Below are 25,555 nucleotides of genomic sequence, written 5' to 3' on the forward strand. Positions count from 1 at the left end.
GTTTTCTTCTAAGATTGCCCTGTATTTGACTCCATCCATCTTCCCATCATCTCTCACCAGCTTCTCTGTCCCTGCTGAAGAAAAGCATCCCCACAACATGCCACCACCATGTTTCACAGTGGGGATGGTATGTTCGGGGTGATTGTGCAGTGTTTAGTTTTCTTCCACACACAGTATTTTGCTTTTAGGCCAAAAAGTTAAGTTTTGGTCTCATCTGACCAGAGCACCTTCTACATTTTTGCTGTGTTCCCCACATGGCTTCTCGCAAACTACAAATGGGAGGTCATATGGCTTTCTTTCAACAATGGCTTTCTTCTTGCCACTCTTGCATAAAGGCCAGATTTGTGGAGTGCACAACTTATAGTTGTCCTGTGGACAGATTCTCCTTCCTAAGCTGTGGATCTCTGCAGCTCCTCCAGAGTTACCATGGGCCTCTTGGCTGCTTCTCTGATTAATGCTCTCCTTGCCCGGCCTGTCCAATTAGGTGAAAGGTCATATCTTGAAAAGCATATTGGCACAAATGCAAACCTACCATTTTTGGATGATGGATTGAACAGTGCTCCATGAGATGTTCAAAGTTTGGGATTTTTTTTATTTTTATTTATTTATAACTTATCCCTGCTTTAAACGTCTCCACAACTTTGTCCCTGACCTGTCTGGTGTGTTCCTTGGCCTTCATGATGCTGTTTGTTCACTAATGTTCTCTAACAGAACAGCTTTATACTGAGATTAAATTATACACTGGTGGATTCTATTTACTAATTAGGTGACTTCTGAAGGCAATTGGTTCCACTAGATTTTAGTTAGGGGTATCGGAGTAAAGGGGGGTGAATACAAATATATTCCACCGTTTTCAGATATTGATTTGTAAAAATTGTTAAACCATTTATCATTTTCCTTCCACAATTATGTGCCACTTTGTGTTGGTCCATCACATAAAATCCCAATAAAATACATTTACGTTTTTGGTTGTAACATGACAAAATGTGGAAAATTTCTAGGGGTATGAATACTTTTTCAAGGCACTGTAGTAAGGGGATACTCCATTGTATTGGTTCACCTTAGCCTGTATTGCTAAAGCAGTTAAGTAAAAGGTGCATTACCATCCTAAGCCCCATCTGAAGATATTTAAAGGAGCGCATGATGGTTCCTGGCGTATCTAAGAACATGGGTGAGTAAAGCATAGATTGAGTATACAGCAAAGCCACTACTACAAAGGTTTACTTGGCAAGACTAGGTGGAGGAATGCAGTTGCCTTGGGTAACCAAAAACTAGTGTAAGGTACATTGTAGCCTGTCAAAAGCGCAGTACGTGGTGTAGGTGACGGGTTCCCCAGTAGCGAGAGGGTCTGTGATCTGTCTCCCTCCACAGAGATTGGTTTCCCAAAGCAACTAGGACCAAATCTGAGTTAGAGACCCATATCCTGGTCACATGGTATGATAATTAAGTTAACAAGTGCATACATTAGGTCTGTGTTAGGTGCACGCTGGGACCCCATTCTGTCACTGGGAGTGAGAGAGCATGGGCACACTGGTGTCCCTCCTAAATACATCAGGCAACAGTCTGTAGTGACTACACTTTTCAGAAGAACTGTTCTTTTATTACTACATACAGTAACACGACTCATCTCTAAGTCGAAGAACCGCTTTAATGTTTAAATTCCATGTTTGCTGTCCCTGCTTGGTGCTGGGCATTGATGAGAGTGCATACTACGAAAGGTACCATATGCAGGGCAAGTGGCCCCACCCACCACTTCATAAAATATAGTGGTGTAGTGCTGATAAGTAAATGTGCAAACTCCACAATAGTAAGATAAAAACATAAATCACATAAATGAATGAATATAAATATGTAAGTGATAGATCTTTCAAGATCTAAAAAAAACAGTGTCTCAAACTGTGATATTATCAGTACACAAAGTGCATATGATGAAGCTGGTCCTAAGCCCGGACCCTCATACAGTAACAATACCCAGTCCCACTTGGGACCAAACCCCAAAAGACTAGGTGCTATATACAGTGGATCCCAAAATAAGGGATATGATCACATGTGATTTTCTGATTAACAATTTGTGTTACCAAGCAATTGAATTGAATAGGTGTACCTAATAAAGTGGCCGGTGAGTGTATCTTCCTCTTCCTACACACTTAATTCATGGCATCTCAAGATTCCACGATCCTCTTGGATTCTCAGTTGATTCACAATGAGGTCTTAAAGGCTTAAAACCTCCTCCTAGCAAATGTCTTCATTCAGCAACAGCTAATACAATATCTTTCTGAGTGTCACGTACCTGGTTGGGGAGCCTGATGTGGAGAGAGGGCGTCCTCTTACAACCCCCGCTCGGAGCCCCTGGAAGTGGGAACAGGGGCGCAGAGCCAGGAGCGCCGTGTAGATCTTGAAGCTGTCGGCAGGTAGCTGGGGACCCAGGAGATCCAGACAGTGGAATCCTCCAGCCTTCGCATGTTGAGGGCATGTTGCCAGGTATGGTTCAGGGAGGGGCGTTCACTCGCCCCCCTCTTATTTGACCTCCAGGCTGCATGCTTGTATGAGGGTCTAGTTTGGATTTGGGGGGGGGGGGCCATGCCATTTTTTTTTAATTTTGACATGAGATCCCCTTTAAAATCCATACCAGACTCCAAGGGCCTGGTAATGATTGGGAGGTGGATCCTGTGTTGCTTTTAAGAAAAAATCTGCTGCCGGCTGGAAAGGACTCATCAGCTGCCGATGCCTTAACAGCCAGGTATTCACTGGTTGGTAAGGACGCTGGCAGCTTCTTAACAACCAGCGATTGGTTGTTATGGACACCGCCAGGTGACGGCTCCTTGACAACCAGCTGAAATTAAATACATTCTTTAACTATCGCATGTCTGGACCACTACTTATTTGAATGCATGTATTTGTTTATTTCCTTTAATGAATTGACTTACTGTTTTATGCAGTATTTACGGAGCGTTTTTGCTATTTGAAGAATATACTACATAAAGGGATAGTGAAGTGACATTTTCAGTATCGCATGTAATATTTGGGAACAATGGTTGGTTGGTCTATTGGTATCCATTGTACTTGTGTATTGGGGTGCCATTCCAAATGAATAAATAATGAATAATTAATTCTAAATAAAAGATCCAACAACACCAAGTGCTGTGGTATAATGCACAAAAATGCACATTTTTGCACATACTGTAGATTTGAAGGGGCCTGAAATGATAAACAAAATTAAGGTACAGCAAAATAATGTATCACCCTTGGTTTCTTTGGTACACTACCCACAGCTACTGTGGGTGAATGAATGAAAGTGAACAAGTCTGGGCATGGGTAGGAAAGGTGAATTGGTAGGTGTATTGAAGCCTGGCAATGGAATAGTTAGTAATCTAGTATTTAGGCTGTATGGATGCAAACCTTCACAGCTGTAGCCAATTCTAGTTCTCATTGCGTTCCACCCAATGGAGAGCATATACAGCTGTTTGGAGGGTGAGGTAGTAATTCTTAGGTTTGAGAGTCACCAAGGTGAGGGTTGCGCTGTTGGCTCTGATTGGTGATTTTGAGGTGTATAGCAGCCCAGTTTGGTGATGTCTATGCGGTTGTACATGGTGGTCCTTGGCTTGTGTGTGGGGGTCCAACATTCAATGTAAAGCTACATGTAATGGACATGATGCAGATCCAACAACACCAAGTGCTGTGGTATAATGCACAAAAATGCACATAGATTTGAAGGGGCCTGAAATGATAAACAAAATTAAGGTACAGCAAAATAATGTATTACTTTTGGTTTCTTTGGTACACTACCCACACCTGCTGTGGGTGAATGAAAGTGAACAAGTCTGGGCATAGGCAGGAAAGGTGAATTGTATTGAAGCCTGGCAATAAAATGGTTAATAATCTGGTATTTGGGGTAGTAATTCTTAGGTTTGAGAGTCATCAAGGTGAAGGTTGCACTGTTGGGTCTAATTGGTGATTTTGAGGCTTCTAGCAGCCCAGTTTGGTGATGTCTATGTGGTTGTACATGGTGGTCCTTGGCGTGTGTGTGTGTGTGGTCTAACATACAATGTAAAGCTACATGTAATGGACATGATGCAGATCTATGATGTGCAATGCCAAACTCCATTTGGCACAGTCCTCCTTTTGGGTAATTAATAACTCATGCTGCTTACATTTTCTTGTCCTAAAAACCTTTACCTGTATAGCTGGAATTGTATTGCTGCAGATGGCAAATTGTGTTCTTCCTATGGGAATACGGGTTGCCCTGACCAACAGGCAGCATCATTTATTGCAACAAAATAGTGCATTACTGTATAGGGGAAAAGCTACATGTGTACTTTTCGGCCTGTTCAAAGTGAAAGGGCTGCTTTAACAGCATGCATTTAATGCAACGCACAGGAATGGGGAAGTATGTAGGTGCCCTCAGACATTGTGTAAGATATTAGAGCGGCATTACCTTAATGTGTTGGGGTGCCTATCAAAATGAATGGTTCCACAATACATGAAGGCATGTCACAAGTGCATTTCCCCAAAATGCACTGCAGAGCGCAAAGTGCGTTTCAGGTCTTAGTGGTTAGCCTTCTCACCATGGTCCAGCGGTATATGTGGGGTACTTTGTTTACTACCCAATGACTGGATTTCATAAGTAAACACTGCTGCTCTTGTGAAAGGAGCCTTCGTGAAAGCTCCTCTAATACAGACACATGTGACTGGTTCAGTGTTCTCTGTACAGCCCTATGGAAAATGTTGGTGCTATATTCTAATAAAGATAATGTTTGAATGGGGGGGGGGGGGGATTTGGGTGTAAGCTCCTCCTGGTGCAGAGACTGATGCAAGTGGCTCAGAAACCTCTATAAAGCACTGCAGCATATATGAGCGCTATATAAATGTATAGTGTGATTGTGGTGGGGACACTAGAGTGTAAGCTCCTCTGGTGCAGAGACTGATGTGAATGGCTCGGCGTTCTATATAAAGCACTGCAGTATATATTTGAGCTATATAACCATCTTGACTTCAACTTTGTTAACATATCCAGTTCATTTTAGTGCCAAAAAATTTATTAATTATACCTTTTTATTACTGATTTTCAAGGACCTTACAGTACGTGTTAATTTGCAGTCTTAATAAACAATGTTTTCCTATATTTTGCAGATGATTAACAAGCTATTACTGGTGCTCTCCATTGCAGCCACTGCAAGAGGTATGTTACTGATGAAAATTACTTTACAGTAGCTTGCAGGGTCGGGACAAGGTTGGGCAGGAGGGGCGGCATGGTTTATTGCAGGGATGGGGGCACCCTAAGTTCCCTTTGTTATAAAGCTGACCGGAGTAGTGACAGAGGTATCACTACTCCTGTCAGCCCAGCACTGGGAGTAGCAAGGACAGAGCCAGGAGGAGGTGTGGGTTGTGCATCATGACCGGAGGGAGCACAGTTTGGTGTCTTTGGCCTGGGCACTGGATGACCTTGTCCCGGCACTGCTAGTTTGCCTTTGCCCCTCCACAATGCTGACATTTTCTTGCAGTAGTTTGTCTCTGCCCCTCCCACAATGGGGAGATTTCTTGCAGTAGTTTGTCTCTGCCCCTCCCACAATGGGGATATTTTCCTGCAGTAGTTTGTGTCTCTGCCTCTCCCACAATGGGGAGATTTTCCTGCAGTAGTGTCTGTGCCCCTCCCACAATGGGGAATTAGCTGCATTAGTATGTGTCTGCTTTGTTGTACAGGACATGGAATCTGTGCCATCAGAATCTTAGGCTGACATTTCTAATGGTCCATTCAGACAGGTTGTCACATCCAGCAATTTCCAGCTGCAAGAATCTTGATTCCTACATCTGGAATAATAGAAGTACGTGACTAGCTGCGGCTGATCAGCTCATCCAATGCAATGGCAGGCTGAGAGCAGCCATAGCTATTCATGCTTGCACAGCCAGTCATTGCCTGTGGTGATTGCAGTTGGATGCAGCTATTCATGTACACCCTTCGGTCCAAATGCAGGAATTCGCAGACTGTCTCAATGGCAGGGATTCCCTCCATCAATGCTGTCTGTGTTGATGTGGGAATGGAGCAAACTTTCCTGAAACCCATGGTTGCAGGAAAGAAATGTTGCTCCATCTATGACCTGCCTTATTGTAGTAGGTTGTACACACTGCACAGATTGGTCACTTCACAGGACCTCCATGTTTGACATTTGTCTTGTAGCCTAGAAATGGCCAGAACCTTTTAGCATTCATCTCCTGTTGATTCCAGTAGGGTTTAGTTTTGGAACCTTAACTTAAAACAGTTCCACTCAAAAGGGCAATTCCATGTTAATGCTTTGTCCCCCGCTCCCCATTAAGGATTTGCACTTTTGGGGAGTGGGGGGGCTTCCGCTGCGATTGCCTAGGTGATTGGAAGTGGAAGTTGTCCTCCCTCTCTAGAGTCTTCTGGGACACGTGACAGGTCCCAGAAGACTACGGGGCCATTCACAAAGCCAGCACTACTCCGGGTGCCCACACTAAAGATGCCAGCACCAAGGAGAGAAGACAACAGGTGAAACCAGCAATGGTGAGAACACAGCTGGACCGAGGGACAGGTAAGTCAGCAGCTACAGCTTTTGTAGCTGCTGACTTTTTTTTTTTTTTTTTCCCCAGCTGGAACTCCGCTTTAAGCATGTTTGCTGAACCCTGCTCGACACTAACCCATGTGATTTTGGCTGAGTACTACTTCATCAGCACCACCCCCATACCCCACTGCTCTACTGTACAGATGATTGTAATAGGCGGATATAAACTCAGATACAGTACTTGTGTTGAATGAAAGAGTAAGGAATGGTGTTGTGCTGTCCTACTAATGGTTAGCCGACAGATGACTGACAAAAGCAACATTTACACTCTAAAACTGAATTTACTTCTGTGAATAGTTCTGTAAAAATGCAATCGCATTAACTGAGGTTACAATATGCTTTTACTTATCTTCCAAATTAATACAATGAACACATTTCTTTTGCATACAGCTAACCTACAAATCCACATATACATAAAATTGCAGTCGAGATAAATTATAACTTTGACAAACCATGAATAGACTTACAAGCATATGTGTATCAAAGGGAAAGAGGAGCCCTTCAGTGGTGGTCTTCAGGAAGCTGAAATGGCATTGCAGTGATTTCTGAGTATTCTGTATTAACAAAATAAAAGGCACTTCATGTTAGGAATAATAAAGGTGCAATTGTAGTGAACACCCAAGAGATGGCTCCAACGTCTCTCAATCATCTGATACAGTACAGGCATTGATGTCTTTTCTATCTGCCAGATTTTTGACCAGGGTTTAAAGGTCAGTATGGAACTTTTCTGTAATGAAATAAGCTTGCAAAACTTTTGTTCCTTTTTTAACCTCTTGCTAACTGTGAAACTCATACAGTATGTGGAAGCAGGAATAGCGGGCTTTAATGTTCATCCACCACACGTGTCCATGCCAGCCTGAGGTTGTATTTGCTGAGAATGCACACTGACCGAGCGGTCGGACAGCTCTAGGTCACAGCTTCTGAGTGGGGCTTGGAGCGTTGGGCTCCCTATCATGTGACTGCTGTGGAAGGCTATCACAGTGGTCCAATGATAGAATACTGCATCCACTTGAAGGGCCCCTGAGAAATGGTGGTAGAGAGTTAAAAATATTTACATCATTCTAGACAAGAACAAACCTTTTTGTGTTATTCCTCCAAAAACAGCTCTTAAAGCATGTTTAAAAGAGAAGGCTGGAAACCTTCCTGTAGATGAGACTGATGGTTCTCAGTGGATTTCTCAATACAAGTTGTGTTCAGATACCATGTATGGTGGCATGGACTGTGCAAACACTTCATTTGTATATGTTGTTCCCAGCGAAGGAGATCTGCTATGGGAAGTTGGGATGTTTCACAGATGGCCCCCCATACTCTGGCACATTGGAAAGGCCTTTTAGTTGCTTGCCGTGGCCCCCAGAGGTGATTGGTACTCAGTTTCTGCTCTTCTCTAGAGTTCAAGATTGGTTTGAGGTACGTTTGCCCCTACTTTGTTTCTACAGCTTACTGTCTTAAGTTTAACCTGCCTTTCCTTGTCCAGTCTACCCTCAACAGTCTAATTACATTTTAAATTGACTGGGTCTCTGCTTCTCTAGGCAATGCAGGCAGATCATGGTTGGTGGGAGGGGCTGGCGAAGTACTGTAAAAGGCTTCCTGAAAACATCACATTGCCCTGCCATCTAACGCAAACAGTGGGCTGGCTTATATGTCGAGTTATGTGATTATCAAAATGTCTTTATTAGTGGATGCCGTTCTGTAGGAGAGGCCTTAACGTGGTTGTAAACCTTCACATATACCCAGTGAGGTGACTGGCCTCAGAGATTAAACAAATCCTCCTACGTAAGTTGTATCTGTCTATAGCCATCTTTCCCCTACATTCATTCAAGTGCAGAATTTGCACAAGATCTCTGCTTTGAAAAGCAGAAGGTGGGGCAGAGAGCTGAAGTTGAGTTCAGTGAGGAAAGCTCTGAGAGTTGATTGGAGGGAATAGACACCCCCTCCACAAAGCAATTCATGCTGATGGCAGAACAATGAAGCAGCCGACAGAAATTACTTAATGCTCTCAATTGAGACAAGTACACACTATAGAGGAATAGACTTTGCTTATATTTCATGTCTGAGGTTTACAACCACTTTAAGAAAGGGGTGCCTTCCATAGTAGTAAGGTCTAGGACCTCGCGCCAAGCTAAGATCTGAGAGAAACTTTGATGGACATGGCCCATTTTTATCTGGTCATGCAGTGTTGATGTATGTGACTGTATCCATGAGTTTAAGTAATAGACTACTTCTCATTCAGGTTGTGAGTCTCAGGAATCTGTCATCTTCAACCTTCAGTCCCAGTAAGAAGTCTTGCTTTATCATGCATGGATATTTAGATAATGGCTATGAGCCCTGGATTGTGAACATGTGTAAGGTAGGTCTCAGAAATTGTCCCAGTATTTCGGGTCCCTCGAGATATGGCACAGTTGGAATAATGTTGATATCTTAGTCATTGCTCCAGGTGTCAGACGTGAATTGTTTCAGCGTGGACTGGAGTTATGGCGCTCATGCTCTGTATTCCCAGGCTGCCAATAATGTCCGTGTGGTGGGGGCTGAACTGGCTCTCTTCATCGACTCTCTTTTGGTGGGTACTTAACCAAGTGTTTGTTTTTTGTTTTGTTTTTTTGTCAATCCTCCCTGAAATTTCATCTAGTATTGTAACATGATGGGTTGACCCTCAAACATCAAACACATATTTCAAGGGAAACTAATCTCAGGGTAATGTGTAGGACTAAAGGGAAGCTATCCAGTTAGAAATGAAGTGGGGCATACAGTGCTTGTTTCTTTCAATGGTGCATGAACCTGGTCTGTCTTGTGATGCCGATGTCACTATTTGGCCAGTCAGTTGACATGGAATAAGCAGTAGCTCAAGACCTGACTGCTGTATATAGATCACGACTGACTATACTACTCGTACAAGTAAGGAAGTAAAACATAATTCATATGTTCTGCATGGTCATCCTCATTTCACTGTTAACTCATTGGAACATGTACGCAGTTACAAGAGTTGATAGTCATGCATGACTTTTGATTTAGTGAACTTTGGCCCTCAAGGATCTTGTGGGTTTTAAAGCGAAATTGGCAATTGTGACTTATTTGCCATGACAATTTCCTTTTAAAACCTCTTAAACACTCATTTAGCAGTGTAGAAGATTTGAGTCTGAGAAGCCAGAGTGATGGTCAATGTCTTTGCCTTTCAGGATGCAGACTACTCCCTTTCTAACATTTACCTCATTGGTCACAGTCTGGGGGCCCAGGTTGCTGGGGAAGCTGGAAAAAGGCGGCCTGGAATAGAGAGAATATCTGGTAAGTTTTACCGAGGTCTGGTCAGAAAATGCCACAATCACACTGCAGTGTCTGAAAATGTGTGCAGAACAGTGGTTCTGACCGTATATAGCTTCTTTGCACTAAAGGCCAACTTAACTGTTGAAGTTCAGGGGGGTGGCGTTGCAAATCTGATGCTTGTAAAGCAAACCTTTTATATGGTATCTTCCCATCACAGCACTTGTATTTTGGATGGAGATGAAAAATAAGCACCATTTCAGTCGCGTTTCTATTGCTTGTTGAAGTGATTTCCTATCAACAAGCCTTAAATACAAAGTTTGAGGGTCAGGGCTTGCATCAATGCTACTGCAAGCTAAAGATGACTGATAGAATACAGTCTGGTGTGAAAACACATCATCATTTTTTGACTACCCACTTGGGGAAATTATTTTACAGATAAAACAGAGGGCACAATCTAAGTGCAGCATGCAAACACAGAATCAGACAAGTGGCAACTCACAAGGAATCGAGCAGAAGCACACTTGGAATAGACAGCAGTGCCAGCTTGGAGATCTTTCATTACATGTGCTTCTGCCTGTTTCCTTGTGAGATGTAATTTCTTTGATTTTATTGTGTTTATGCTGCACTTAGATTGTGCCCTCTGGTGTCTGTTACTAGGTGGAGATATCCCACGATCTGAGCGGAGTTGCAGCAGAATTAACTCTTGATGATTTATGAACTTTGAAACCTTTTATTCTATCATAGGCCTGGTCTAACTTTATATCAAATCTATTGCACACATAGGGTCATTTTTATGCCTCTCTTGTATTAAAGCAAATTTATTATCCCCCAAACATATGGCCAAAAAATACAAAGATATTTTAGAGAATTGTGCACTTGCAACCCTGTAGTAACCGTTTGGGGAGGCCCCATTTTGTTTCAGCATGACTGTGCCACGTGCACAAAGCCAGTTTAATAAGTTTGGTGTGGACGATCTAGTGTGGCCTGCACAGAGCCCTAACTTCAACTCCCACAAGCACCTTTTTGAGATGAATTGAAATGCCAGTTTTGAGTAGGTCTTCACATCGAACATCAGAACCTGATCTCATAAATTCCCACATACTCCAAAATGTTGTAGAAAGTGTTTCTTGATGGATGAAGGCTGTTAGCTGCAAAGTGATGAAACCACAAATTGGTGCTTGGTTTTTAAAATGGGATGTCCACTTAGCTGTGATGGTCATATAATTTCCACGAGCATTTGTTCATATAGAGCACGGGGTCTCCAAAATTTCTAAACCAGGGGCCAAATTACTGTCCTTCAGACTTTAGGGGGCCTGCCCTGGGCAAATCAGAAGAGAAAATGTATTAACTTCAAAGGGCCAGTTAAAGGCAAGCAAAGGGCTGCTTTCATCCCCTGGGCCATAGTTAGGGGACCACTGATATAGAGTGTAATTTAGGGGTCATGTGTTGTGTAAACTGTCTAGATACATGCAGAAGGTTAGCAATGGAATTGAGGACTGCTGTTGATCAACTGGTAGCTATAGATATTACGAAAACAAATCCTTCAGTTTTAATCCTGTGTCCTTATTACTGAAAGTGTGCGAGATGAGGTGGAGACTGGAAGACCATTGGGGTCCATTCACAATAACAAAATATTAATAGTGCCGCGCTCCTATTGCTATTTATTGTGATATATATACAATCTACTCTCTTCCAATACTTATATATATTGAAACCTCATCAGAAATCACTATGCTTAGTGGGTAAAAAATTATATGATCACTGTGACAGGTGAATCAAAAAATGGTTATATAAAAACCTAAATAAATTAAGCTGATATCAATCAAATAAATTAACATTAAAAAGTGCCACTCATCAATCAATATTTGTGCAAAAACATATATACTAATATTAATGTGCAAGTGCAGACTTAATAATACATGAATAAATAAAATGAAAAGTCTTTTAAAGTAAGTGCAATGTGCAGGTGAATCCTTATTCCCTTTTTCCTCAGGTGCCTTGTGATCTCCCTATGCGCTCACCTTAATATTTGCCCAAATAAATTCAGGCAAATAGGCTTTAAATCCTTCCAGGATTGATGGAATAATACTGCTGTATAGGATGTTTCCATGGGGTAAGTGTAGATATATTATGGATACTCCTGTACTCTCCTCTCTCTCCTTAGGCTGCTGTTCTTAGGTGAGTATTTAAACCAGCTCTATAGGGATCTCCTTGTTCCCCTCCTGGGGTCACCTCCTTCTCATATCCTCCTTTCTCCAGTGTGGGGAATATAAGTCAAAGAAAAAAGACCATGGTGCCTTATCCTTTTTTGTAGCAGAATTTTATTGCTACTGATAGTGTTATTTCACAGCATTATAAGGTTCCCTGGTGATCCAGGACAGCGTACACAAATGCAGTTAGCAGTGAGTGAGCAAACCTCTTCCTCTGTGTCTCTCTCTCTCTGCCTGCCTCCGTCCGTACTGAAATCTCCAAGCCTCTCCGATGCAACGTCGTGACATCAGAGCCCCTCCCCTACGCGTTGCGTCACAGGGTCACGTGACTTCATCAGGGGGAAATGATTGGAAATGATAGCAGTTGTATATTTTGTACCATCCCTTTATGTGATCAGCAAAGCATCCTTGGACTTGTAGTTCACCCCACTAGATGGGGCTGTAATTTGCACTAGTGTTTGTCATGGATTGCACCAAGTCTGCGCTTATATATTGTAGGTCTGGATCCAGCTGGACCATATTTCCAAAATACACCACCTGAAGTCCGACTCAACCCCACAGATGCTGTCTTCGTCGATGCTATCCACACTAATGGCTGGTCTTTGCTGCATTTTGGTACTGTAAATTGCTGTTCATAATCTCCCATCACCTGTCTAGGTCTTCCCTCCAAATTGATACAAAGAATACAACCTTTGTCCTGCTTTTATAACCTGGACAGATTTCTGTTTTATAGTACTAAGAGCTGTTTCAATCATTCAATCTATTTGGGCAATGTGCACATTCTGTCTTGTTCTATGCCTTTTACATGCTCTAGAAAGTTACAACTTGGAGATTCTTCAGTTTTGCAGGATTGAGGCATTGGCTTAGATCTCCTGGGTCTAGTGGTGAGACTTCAGCTCTATTCAACTACTGTAGCTTTTAAAAATCCAAAGGGTGTTTCTGCTCCTCCCACAATTTAGATTTCTAAATGTAGCTAGTCTGTCCATGCAAGTAGGTCCTGATGGAAGATGTCATTCCTAGCTAAACATTTTGTGCAAATACTGAAATATTCACTTCAAGTTCTACACTAAAATATTTAAACTTTTCAGGGTTTGGCATGAGTGAGTCTGTTGGTCATCTGGACTTTTACCCCAACGGAGGGCAGCACATGCCAGGCTGTGATGAACTTCCTTTCTCATTCGGCGACATTGATTATATGTTTGATGGTAATTCAGAACAAATTTGGCTGTACTTCAACAGATTGCTAGCATTCTGATTGCTAGATTTGTTTTGTTACCAGAAGTGGATGACAAGGTTACTTGTAACAATCGGAGAAGCCACCAGTTCTTTCAGGAAAGCATTCTGCGACCTTATGGCTTCATCGGCTACCCAGCACCATCATACAGTGCCTTCCAACAGGTAAGAGCACAGCTATAAACACATTCATTGACTCCTAGATTGATGGACATGAGCAATCTGCTGCCAGTCATAATGTTCTAAAAGTTGAACCATCTGATGTAATACAATGTGGCATCTTTAATGTCTAGAGGCCAACTGCATGGAGCCTTCTGTGTTTAAATGCTACACCACTTAAGCGTGTGCTGTTTTAATATCTACATAACAGAAGCTGGTCTGAAATGGTATGCTAAGATTCTTGTAACGTATAGAGATTACCTGGAGGACTATTTAGACTTTGGTTCTAGTCTCCAAGGTTGAACTCCAAGCAAGGCAAAGCTTTGTCCAATGCTAAGGCAAACTTCAATGCTACTTGCATAGCCCCTCAAGTCTGAAGGAATTGAGTCTTCCTCGCTTCATCAAACTGTACTTGAGTATTTTACTATGTAGACGTGTGATTCATTTTGTCACAAATTGAAATATGGCTGAAGTTTTCATTATTCAGAGATTCAGATGTATCAATTTTCAAATCACAATAGTAATGAATTTTAATTAATCTGAAATTATAACTATAACTAAATGAATTTTGAAATGGAAATGCATTGCAAATACAGTAGGTATAAAAGTGAGAGATTTCCTACTTGGGTTGCTTCATAGAACATAAAGTAGAACTGAATAAAACTGAAAAGGAATAGAACAAAGGAATCAAATAGAAAAGAATAAAACAGAATGGGAATGGAGAAGAAAAGGGAATGACTATAACAATCTTCTGAAATTCAAATTTTGAATCCATTTGAAGAAAACTAATATCCGAAATGAATCGGAATATGTGAAACCATTTCCGAAAACAATTAATTCGAACAACCAATCTGTTGAAAGAAACCAAACCAATTCATCATGCGCATCTTGCTATGCTTGGTTTTGGTTCCTCAGTGTCAGATGGTCAAACGCTAAATCAAGGTCATAACTGAGTGTTGGGCTTTACAGCAACACTCAAGGGGCTCCTAGTCTATTTTTGATTTCTACTTTTTTTTTTTTTTTAAGGCAATTCCTCAAGTAATGCAAATACTGCTTTTATAGTAATTGTCTAGACGTGTCCAGGTTCTACTGTATATGAACTTCATCCGTATGTATCTGCTTTGGGCCCCTTATCAGTTCATGGTCTGCTACAGTTACACCCTTGCTTTCAATATTATCACAATTGACTGTTTGTCCTTGTTTTAGAAATTCATGAGTAATGTTTTAATAGTCAGCGGCAAGGACTTGATGTGCTGTTACTTGGAAGAAATTTAACCAGACCAGTGTCTCTAATTAGTTGCTTATTGTGTAAAGTACAATTTATTTGAATATTTATAGATGTCAAAATGAAGCACTTGGTTGTAAGATGGATGTTTAAGGGCTTGAGATGCTATTCTTCTGTTTGCTTTTCATGTTTATGGAAACTGACAATGTACAACATTCATAGTGTTTATTTTAACCCCTTCCTTATGACCCTTTAAGACATGATGATTAATATTACAGGTACTTGTAAAGTGCTGCATAAATTGACAGTGCTATACATGTATACATTGTACATTCACATCAGTCCCTAACCCTCAAGGGACATACAATCTCTAAGGTCCCTAACTCACATTTATATATACATACTCTATACTAGGACCAATTTTAATAGGAACCAATGAACCTACAGCATTACTCTGGAGTACCTGGAGGAAGTCCATGTAGGCACAGGAAGAACATACAAACTCCAGGCAGGTAGTGCTGTGGTTGGGATTTGAACAAACGACCCTAGTACTGCCAGGCGGAAGTGCTAACCATTTAGCCACTATGCTGCCCACCAACGCCATTAAACAGGCTTCCTAATCATTGGCTGGCTGTGGTCACGTGATCAAGACCACATCCTACCGACTCTCAAACCTCACACTGACCAGGAGCGGTCAGTGATGGCATGGCCAAGGGGGTGCGCTCATTTCCAGCATGAAACGGCAATGCATATGTGACACCATAGAATAAAGCCCACCTCTGTGCTGCCACAAATGTGTACAACTGGTGGTAAGGGGTTAAAGCATATCTAAACCAAAAGCCAAATGTAATATTGCAGCTTAACAGTCCTTGGATGTGTTGATTAATATTACTTTTTTCACCTAGTGATTCTACCAGTAATTTACTTTTTCTAGGGTAACCATGCTCACACGCTATACTCAGGAAATCCGTAACAGGACCACAGAACCCCTTATGAAATGGGGGGGGGGGTGGCTTGTAGCTCAAAGATAGATGGGAAGATATGTAATAAGAGTGCAGTACAGGCATGAGCACGGGAAGTTATCAGCTGACAAGATTTCTGGCAGGATCAACGTGTGGGGTTTTTTTTTTTTTTGCACTTAGATGACAATGCTTTCAACAGTATATTGAAAAGACCTACAGGGACTGAATCAGAAGGTCGAAGTTCACCATTTTAGTTTAGCATCCACTTTATTGATAACCTAGTCTTGCAGGCAAAGCTCTACTCCACAATTCCACACTGCTATAGCCTGATCAGAAACCACTGTAAGGCAGGCCATACATTATAAAATTCTTCCTTTTCGATTTACCAAAGCCATATGAGGTTAAACCTAAACACTTTCAATTTGTATGCAATCAGGCAGGCCCTTGCTCTACATAAATGAAGGTAACTCTAAAGTAAATTGTATAATGTATGACCAGCTTAGGTGGTACAATATTTCAGATACTTTGTCATGTAATCATGAATGCCCAGTAGCTGGCTTCCAAGTTGTAGTATAACCGGATCTATGCAGGATTAACAATTGCATTTATAAGGTGTTCAACTGTGAGAGGATGAACACTACCATGTGTAGTATCACAATTGTGTGTCTTGGACAATCTATCACTTGACTGAATGAAAATGGCTTGTTTTTTGTCTGGAAGATGGGTGCATAATAAACTTATCATATTTGTAACATCTTCCCCTTTACAGGGCTCTGGATTCCCCTGCAGTAATATAAGTTGTGCCATCATGGGTTATTATGCTGATGGTTATACCAGAGATCCAACTACCAGCCGGACCTTCTACCTTGACACTGGAGATGGTAATAACTTTCTAAGTATGCAATTCCTTGACTGGTTTGACCCAAGTCTCCCATCACCAATGAGTGTGCTATTTATGTGGTGCAAATCTGGACATGAATTGTTTTCTTTTTTGCCAAAACTAGTGATGGTGCTTGGTTTCTTTCTTGTCCTCCCACCTTTAAGACTAATCTGAAGTAATTATATTTTTTTTCCAAGTGCTTGGCCATCAACTCAGGCTTCCCAGAAGCGCATTATTCCAGGGTGCCCTGGTTTAAGCTGACAATCTCTGGTAATCAAGGTCCATATCTGTCTAATCCAGCAGCTTGTAAATACTGTGTGGGGTTTTTTTTATTTATTTTTTTTAATGGGGGGGGGGGGTTAAGATGCAGGATAATGTGTCCAACCCAACTGTAAACATAGTGGTCTTGCATGATTCTCCTCCTTTCTGCTAGATGCTCAGCTAGCCATTGGTTTATTTACTAAAGCTGGTTCACTCAATCTCCATCTGTGTATGGTAGCCAATCGGCTTCTAACTTCAGCTTGTTCAATTAAGCTTTAGCAATAAAACCTGGAAGCTGATTGGTTTCTATGCAGAAGTGCACAAGATTCTGAGTGAACCAGCTTTAGTAAGTAAACCCCACTGTCTTTCAAGAAGTAAGGCCTTCAGGGAAGGGTAATAAGGTGTTGCTTTGCATATCTGAGTATCAAGAATGCCATTTCACTAACTGGAGAATTTCTTATTTCTAGGCTGGAGGTACCTCATATCGATCACTATCGCTGGGTCAGACCTTGTTTTGGGGTCGCTTTCAGTGTCTCTCTGTGGAAAGGATGTATGTTCCAATCGGTATGAAATTTATAGGTAGGGACGTGTCCTGTTCATGTATCTATTGCTGGTGTGAGTCATATTAAAGGTAATTTGTCAGAATCCTTGGCCTGGCCTGGCTTAAAGCAAAGATCTCCAAACTGTCTAAGTTAAGGGCAACTTTACTGTCCTTCAGACTTTAGGAGGCTGGGATTTCGGCCAGAGAAGGGAGAATATATCTTAAGTGGAAACAAACCATGCCACAGGCTTTGTGGTCAGTGGGAGTATAGAAATTAAATGGCACCTTTTTGGTCAGTAGAAGGAATAGTGCCCCATCATTGGTGTTGGAGGAATAGTGCCCCGTCAGTGGCAGAAATTGTGTACCAGTCTTGGTATCAGTGGGGAATAATAGAGCCCCAAGGTCTGGATAAAGGCAAGCAAAAGGCCACATTTATCCTATGGGTTGCAGTTTTGAGACCGGTATGGGTAACTCCATGATTATGCAATTTTAGGTCACTTTTTATTTGTACTTCAAATAAAAATAAATTCTTGTCATGCGATCATGGGAGTTCTTGTTTAAACCATTCCTGTTATAGGGTGACCCTGTCTCCAAATGGTGGTTTCACACAGGCTTCTGATGGAGACAAGTGGCCTTTTCAACATGCATTACACAGCTATGGTCGCCTGTTGTCACCATCAGGTAACTTCCCTGAAAAATTCCATGTAGCCATCAGGAAGGGACTGTAAAGAAGCTGCAGGAAATCGGTGGGTCTGGGGTGTAGGAGGGTAATAAGTGGTGGTGTACCCAGGGGTGGACTGACAACTCATGGGGCCCCTGGGCAATAGGGGATCATGGGGCTCCTGTGTCCTCGCCCACACTCAAGCCACACCCAAAAAAACCTATGAAAGGTACCACGGGCATCTCATGGGGGGCCCCCTACGGACCCTGAGCCCTTGGGCAGTGCCCAAATGGTCAATCCGTCCCTGGTTGTACCTATACAGCATATGCCAATGATCTACTCTGCTTACTAAGCATCGCCACTTCTGGGGTTTGAGCAATGGCCCTTCCAGTGCTGCAAGAAGAGTCTGTGTAATGGAGTGATTTAACTCCTAGCTTTGTAAAAAGGGAAGATAATGCAATATTTGTAGCTGCCAATATTTGTAGCTGCCAAGCTGCGTGTCTCTCTCGCTTGAATTGATGACACAATGCAGCAGCACAATGGCTGTGCAGTACTACAAAGTAGGAAGCCAGTCCTGTCTTTTGTAATAGTCAAATCTGACAGGCTCCAAGTAAATGGATTAATCCTGTAAATGTCACAAAGGATTTTCAAATTTGAACACAATAAAGTTATTCATATTGGATGTGTTCTCAAGAAATGCATTGCAAAAACTTCAAATTGACTGACTAGTTTTCCTTCACAGGATTGGCAATTAACGCTTTGCTTTATTTGTAGTGGACTCCTTCGTTCTGGTTTGACCTACTCGTCTTTCATTGATGTGGGGTTAGACGTCAACCCCGTCCAGAAGGTGGAATTCATTTGGCATAAAGCTGCACTCTACTTGCATCCCAAACTAGGTGCCACGGCTGTCATTGTGCAATATGGACCCAGTGGGGAGATGTATGTATCCCATATAGACTGTCTGCTACATCTCTTAAACTGAAGTCAACTTGAAACCTTGGGTACAATCTGTTGAGATGCATTGTGAGACTTGGCACAAGTGATATCTAAAAGAAATTTGCATGTAGTCAACTGCTTACCCCTCGCCTTTTAGAAGTACTGCTGTAGGGCTGCACAAAGTCACGTGTGTGTGTGTGTGTGTGTGTGTGTGTGTGTGTGTGTGTGTGTGTGTGTGTGTGTGTGTGTGTGTGTGTTGTATAAGCATTCTGTAAGTAAGTTGAATGCTGATGGGTCTATAAAGAAGCTGAAAGCTAATGGGATCTATAAATAAAAAAATATATTTTTTTTCTTTTTTATAGATATAGAATTATATATGATTTCCGGTTACAAGGTGTGCCTGCCACCCTACATGTGCTCCCATTAATGGCTAGAGATGTTTAATCACCAGGTCCCGGATGGCGATTTTCCTGCCAGCACTCAGTGATCATCAGGGAAAGCCGATAGGGGAGAGACTTGTGTGCACAGCAGAGAAATACAAAGCAGCATGTCTCCATTGTAAAACCCACGGTTTACCCTATGATCACCCCAGATGTTAACCCCTTCCTGCCCAGTATCATTAGTACAATGCTGGTGCTATCTTATCAGAACTGATCATTGTCTTAATGTCACTGTGGCAGTTAGTCAGTTCCCACCCAGTGTCAGAATGCCCACCACAGTCCTCGCTGATCGCTGACATTACTAGTATTAAAAAGTGTCCATTATGTAGACACGAAAACGTTCATGTTAACCAATGAATTTACATGTATGGGGCATTTTTTTTTTTTTTTTTTTTTTTTTTTTTTGTTATTGGATGTTCTATAGCAAAATAGATATTATTTTTCAAAGTTCGTGGGGTTTTTTTTCATAGCGCAAAAAAGCAGAGGTGATCAAATGCCACCGAAAGAAAGCTCTATTTGTGTGGGGGGGGAAATGACGTAATTTAATTCATGTACAGCGTTGCATGACCACACAATTGTCAGTTAAAGTAAAGCAGTGATGTATAGGAAAAGATGGCCTGGTCAGGAAGGGGGTAAATCCTCTGGAGGGCAAGTGGTTAAAGTGACATGTTGGGTATCTATTTGCTGGGCCTGTCATCTTTTTATAGAACCCATTGTAATGTACAGCGCTGAGCGATCTGTTGGCGCTATATAAATATTGTATAATAAGAGTACCAAAAATCTATATTATATATAGATTTATTTTTTTGCAGTAAGACTCAATGTATATAAGTACCAACAGCATTCTGTAAGTAAGCTGAATGCTGATGGGTCTATAACGAAGCTGAAAGCTAATGGGATCTGTGGAAAAAAAAAATCAGCAGAGGCTCAATCTGAACACCTAATTGTTTACTTTAAGCTTGACTAACTAGAATCTTTTGGCTTTCTTTTGTGGCATTCTTCATTTTTACCTTTTTTTTAACCAGAGGGTTTGCAGGACATTTTTTTTTCTTTTGCCTGCTTATGATCAGTATCATTTTGACTTTGATGCTGATTTGTCATGTGCAAAAAAGGACAATTCAATTTTGGGGTTCACTGCTATCTTTCAAATGCTAAAGTATCAGGTGCATTTTCTATACAAAACTAAAAGTGCATGTGCATATATATCACAATCCTAAAGTGACAACTGCATATGTAACCACAATTGACAAAATACCGTGTGTTTGTTTATTTTTATATATCTATATATCTCCATCAAGTTGTGACAAACTTAATGTGCAAAGTCCAAGATCTTATAAGTCTTATTAAATATTCCACCCCCATTTATATTTGATTTGTTCCACAGAGATTAAATGTCAGGCTTGTGAATTTCCTTCCTCTGGGACAAGATCTAATCAGAAGCACCTTAAACCTACAAACCCTTGAGGATGTCGATTGACAAAATGCGTAAGTTGCAGGGTCTGGACGTAACATCACCACTCACATTGTATTTGCGCTCACGGTTTGGTGTGACAGCCGTAGCGAGCACATACATGTCTAAGCCGTTCATACCAGTGTCTGTGGCAACGCTGTGAAATGTGTTAATGTTTTTAAAAATAGTGTTGTCGCTGATATGAACAGCTTAGACATGAATCATGTGCTCGCTACGGCTGTCATGCCAAACCGTGAGCACAAACCCAATGTGCGTGGTGATGTTGCGCCGAGACCCTGCCCTACACACTTTGTCAATTGACATCCTCAAGGGTCTGTCAGTTTAAGGTGCTTCAGATTGGATCTTGTCCCAGAGGAAGGAGGTTCACAGCCTGACATTTAATCTCTGTGGAACAAATCCAATAAATATGGGGGTGGAATATTAGGAGTAGATTTATAAGATCTTGGACTTTGCACATTTATTTTGTCACAACTTAATGGTTGTATACAATTGAAATGTAGAACATGCACACCTGGTATTTTTTGGTCATATAATTTGTTACATTATGCAATTGTCCCTTTGATTGTGCTTTACATATGCACATGCACCTTCATTTACGTTGTACATGCAATTGTCACTTTGTGTTTTTATATATGCGCATGCACTTAGTTTTTGTACTTCTTCATGCACTTTAGCATTTAATAGATGGTGAGGAACACCAAATTGTGCTGTTCGTTCTTTGCACATACTTATTATCAGTTGGATAGCTGCTGCATCTTTAGTTATAGGTTTTTCATATTTTTCTTTTTTTTCCATGGCACAGTTCCATACAGAGTTTTTTAATGCTGATCTGGCCTGCAAAAACCATTTAGAAAAAGGGGTGAAGTGACAAAATGTGCTGAAGCAGAGAAGCTTCTCCACTTTATTACATAGGACCTAAGTGCCACTGATGTTGGCCTAGATTCTGGAATCCTTCTGCAGGACCTGGCCCTCACTCCTGAGCTTGGATTTTGGAATGTGCTGTAAGGACTCCTTTCTGATTAGAAAACACAAATATATCTTGTATTGCCTATTGTATGTATTTTCTCAAACTACATTGCTGGTTCATTTTTTTTTTTTTTTTTTTTTTTTTTTTTTTTTTTCCTCCCCCAGGTACAAGTTTTGTGGAGTTGACCTGATTCCAGATGAAAACCAGAATCTGGAAGAATGTTCCTCATCCCATGCTCTGTGACTTATAGATAGCTAATAAATGGAGGAAGGAAAAACAATGATTGTAAAGTCTTGTATCAAAGCTTTCTACACTTTCCTCTTCTATAGTTACTGCCCATGACACAACTATATAACAGAATGACCACAATGTACCTGGGGCAAGGTATATACACCTTGACTCGCCAGGGTTTGCATGGATCCATCCCTTCTGCCTTTTCAATACTTTGTTGTATTCAGTAAAAGATGCCTCATTATCCAATAGGAGGCCCACAATGTGGGAGTGATGGGGCCAAACGTGACTTGCAGGACCTCAATTTTGTATCTACGTTCTATGGCCAAATGTCTGTGGCACCTAACTCACACCTCAGTTTGTTGGACATCCCATTCCAACCCGTGGTTAATATGAAGTTGCCCCTTCTCTTTTGTGACCATAATAGCCTCCACTCTTCTGGGAAGGCTATAGTCCAAACTTTTGAGGATGTCTGTGGAAACTAGTGCCAAATTGAGAGGTCAGGTACTAGTGTTTGGAATGGGGATTGAGCAACAGGTAGTCTTGGCCAATTCATCCCAACAGTAGTGTGGAGGAACCTACATGGTTCTCTACTGAACAAACTGCTCAAACCATAGCTTTATGGAGCTGGTCTTGTGCTGCAACAAAAACCACCTTCCCCAAGCTGTTACTATAAGGTTGTAAGTGTACAATTGTCTAAAATCTTTTTTTTTTTATGCGGTCAGCTGACCATTATTATGCACAACAGTGAGGTTAACGCCCCTGTGTTAGAGCAATGTTCCAAAGAAAACAGGGAGGGAGCCAAAAAATTTAGTTAAAATTAGTGAAAGGTTAGAAACTCTGTTTAGGTTTTAAATGTCTGTCACCCAGTGGGAGCTAATGTTAAAGAAGGAAATGAGTGAAAATCTCAAAGTGAGGGAATTGCTAGTTATCAGAACTAGTGTCCCCCATTGAAAGATTTACCATCTAGTGACAAACCAAAATTTTGGGAGTTTTTCACTTTCAATAACCATAAACAGGACAAATAGAGTAAATCTCCCTAATGAGGACAGATGGTAATAAAAACCTGACGGGTGTTCTAAACCCTCAACACTCTATCCAAAACTGGAAGAAAACTTTAGAACTGCTTGGGACTACCATAGATCTATACCCAAAATTTAAGAGCAAATCGATCCCTTACCACAAGGCAGACTCTATGCGCTACTTGATCTTTTCCTGCCGTCAGGTTTCTAGACCGCAGTGTTGGGTAAACATGCATGGGTTTGAATAGTGGGCAACTGGTGCATGTTAGTGCGAACCAAATTTGAAATCCATACAAACAACTGAGCCCCACTCAAAGTTTGCAGGCTGCCATTGTCTTAGCAGCCAATGATGCATCCCAACCCTATTAAGCTGCTGCATGTTGTAGCAACCAATGAGCCATGCGGTGGAACTTGTCACATTTAGAGATCTTTCAGACATGGCTCATTGTAATGTTTACTGCACTCTGAAAAGCAAGCCACCATGAATCACTTTTCAGAGGGTGATGTAGTAACGGCTGGCAGGCGAGCAAGAGGTGCTACTGACGTGGTGTGTGGTTTTTGGGGTTTTGCTGCAATTTTAAAGTGTGGGACTACATTGTAACTGCAAGATAAGTGCTATGGTTGCAGTGTGGCCTTATTGATCTAAATAGACGAGATTGGCAAGTGGTGCCACCTGTCAAATTTTTGCAGCTGGATTTAAAATTGCTGCAGCAAGTGTACAGGCTTCTCGGGCTGTAATGTTAGAATTATGGTGGGTGACTAGCAGGTGCTAAAACACTGGCTCAGCTGCCTAGTTTTTATTGCATCCACACACACCAATTCATAGCTGCCAGTGTGCAAGAGCCTGTAGTGGTGGTAATAATACAGCAACTAAATGACACACATTTTTTGAATAAAGAAACAACCAGAGCCTGCCAAGAACCCATACCCTATCAGACACTAATCCTGAAAGACTGTTCTTTACTATGGCCGTGACATTTTTCCTACTAAGTGCCTCAAACCTGTTTGGACTGGCAATTCAGTAGAAATACACTGCTGCCAAATTAAACTAACATTTGTACAAACGTATATTTACATTGGCAGAGATAAAGGAAATCCGCTTCCAGTGAGCTGTGGAAAATGGATTTAAAGATGTAGCTCATTCTGCTTAATTAGTAAACTGGACAGACTGACAAATATCTGTCACTGGGTAGAATTAAAATTCTTTCAGCGAATGGTAAACCATTTCTAGAAATGGCTCCTAGAAGAGTTATAGAATGAATCCTGGACTGGGCTATTAGGGGTTCAGGTTGGGTCAGCCACTTGCTGATTAAAGGGGGTGTGAGGTAGTTCACCATCTAAAACCTGGTGTATGAAGCAGTCTGTAGTGCTTATTTCCCCCCCCCCCCCCCCCCCAAGGAGCTGCTGGATGGATTTGGTCCCCCTGTTCCTGTGTCCATGACTCTGCAAATGGCACCAAACCCTCAAGGTTCCTAAACACCATAAATAGCCAGGTAGTTGGTTAAGTACTAGCAAGAAGTATATTACAAAAGAAGAAATATACTGGAATGAATGCACTGTAGGAGAGCGGTACTGCAATGGTTACATAGTACTATGCTGCAGAAATAATTGGCATAAAGCACAATCCCTCCTGAATATTATAGTGGGTGACCCTACCTAGAGGGAAGTGTGTGTAATATATAAATATATCAACACATGAACAGTTCAACAGTCAGAAAATACTATTTCCTCTGCTGGCCAGATCATTGGGGCCAACTGTTACAGTAGAGCACTCAGGGTAGTGTTCCTCTAAATAATGATGCAGGCACTGCCACTGTTTCTTGCAGACAACTCTGTTCCTCATTTATCAAGTTTTAATGCAAGGTTGGCCAGTGGCTTCTCACTAACTCAGTGTCAGCAAGGGATCTCCTGCTTACTGGGCAAAGTACCCCCTGGTCAGGGACCTCCACATTTTGGCGCTCTAATTTAAAGAGCAGGCTCAACCAGCATACAGGACATCCTGGGATGTTCTGGAATGGCTTCCACAGTGTCTGTCTCCCAGGTGCAGGGGTCCACTTGCATCTTCAGTTCCTCTGCAAGTCCATTCCCTCTTCCTCTCCTCAAACTGGAAAGCTACAACTCTTTGTATTGCCACTGTGTTCTGTGTGCTTCCAGTCTTGTGCACCCTTTCCTATGTCCCTTCCCATATTTCCTACGTTAGTAATTCCATGCATTCCTGCCAGTGTCTTATCTCTCTTCCCCCTCTGTACTTCAGTTAGGCCTCATACACATGTAATGCCCTCCCGGTTAGTTACTGGTTTTTTTTTTTCTTTAAGAGTCTGAGTCTGCCTGTGCGAGAGGCAGGAGTTCACCTCAGGACAGGCTGGGAGAGTCTTAGTCTAAATGGTCAGGAGCCTTCCCACCCTTCCAGAAAGTTAGATAACTTTCTGGAGGAGGGGAAAAGGTCTGAGGGACCTAGGCTTATCTCCTGGCAAGAAGCTGGGCATGGTGACCAAACCAACGCTTAAAAGTGGCAGAGCC

General features: G+C 41.7%; 1 protein-coding gene across 1 annotated transcript in view; it reads left to right on the forward strand.

Moving 5' to 3' along the window:
• Positions 1-5,130: 5,130 nt before the first annotated feature.
• The window catches only part of LOC149445223 (pancreatic lipase-related protein 2-like), a 46,086-nt gene continuing 25,661 nt past the window's right edge, over positions 5,131-25,555 (forward strand). The window contains exons 1-11 of the mRNA XM_089654062.1: positions 5,131-5,179; positions 7,834-7,985; positions 8,809-8,925; positions 9,001-9,135; positions 9,752-9,857; positions 12,545-12,661; positions 13,135-13,251; positions 13,326-13,444; positions 16,395-16,521; positions 17,234-17,345; positions 18,743-18,907. Coding sequence (XP_089510188.1) covers positions 5,131-5,179; positions 7,834-7,985; positions 8,809-8,925; positions 9,001-9,135; positions 9,752-9,857; positions 12,545-12,661; positions 13,135-13,251; positions 13,326-13,444; positions 16,395-16,521; positions 17,234-17,345; positions 18,743-18,907 — 1,316 coding nt within the window. The remainder of the gene's footprint in view (positions 5,180-7,833; positions 7,986-8,808; positions 8,926-9,000; positions 9,136-9,751; positions 9,858-12,544; positions 12,662-13,134; positions 13,252-13,325; positions 13,445-16,394; positions 16,522-17,233; positions 17,346-18,742; positions 18,908-25,555) is intronic.

Source organism: Staurois parvus, unplaced genomic scaffold (assembly GCF_062004578.1).
Source record: "Staurois parvus isolate SC_StPar_1 unplaced genomic scaffold, SC_StPar_1.0 ptg000737l, whole genome shotgun sequence".
Lineage (NCBI taxonomy): Eukaryota > Metazoa > Chordata > Amphibia > Anura > Ranidae > Staurois > Staurois parvus.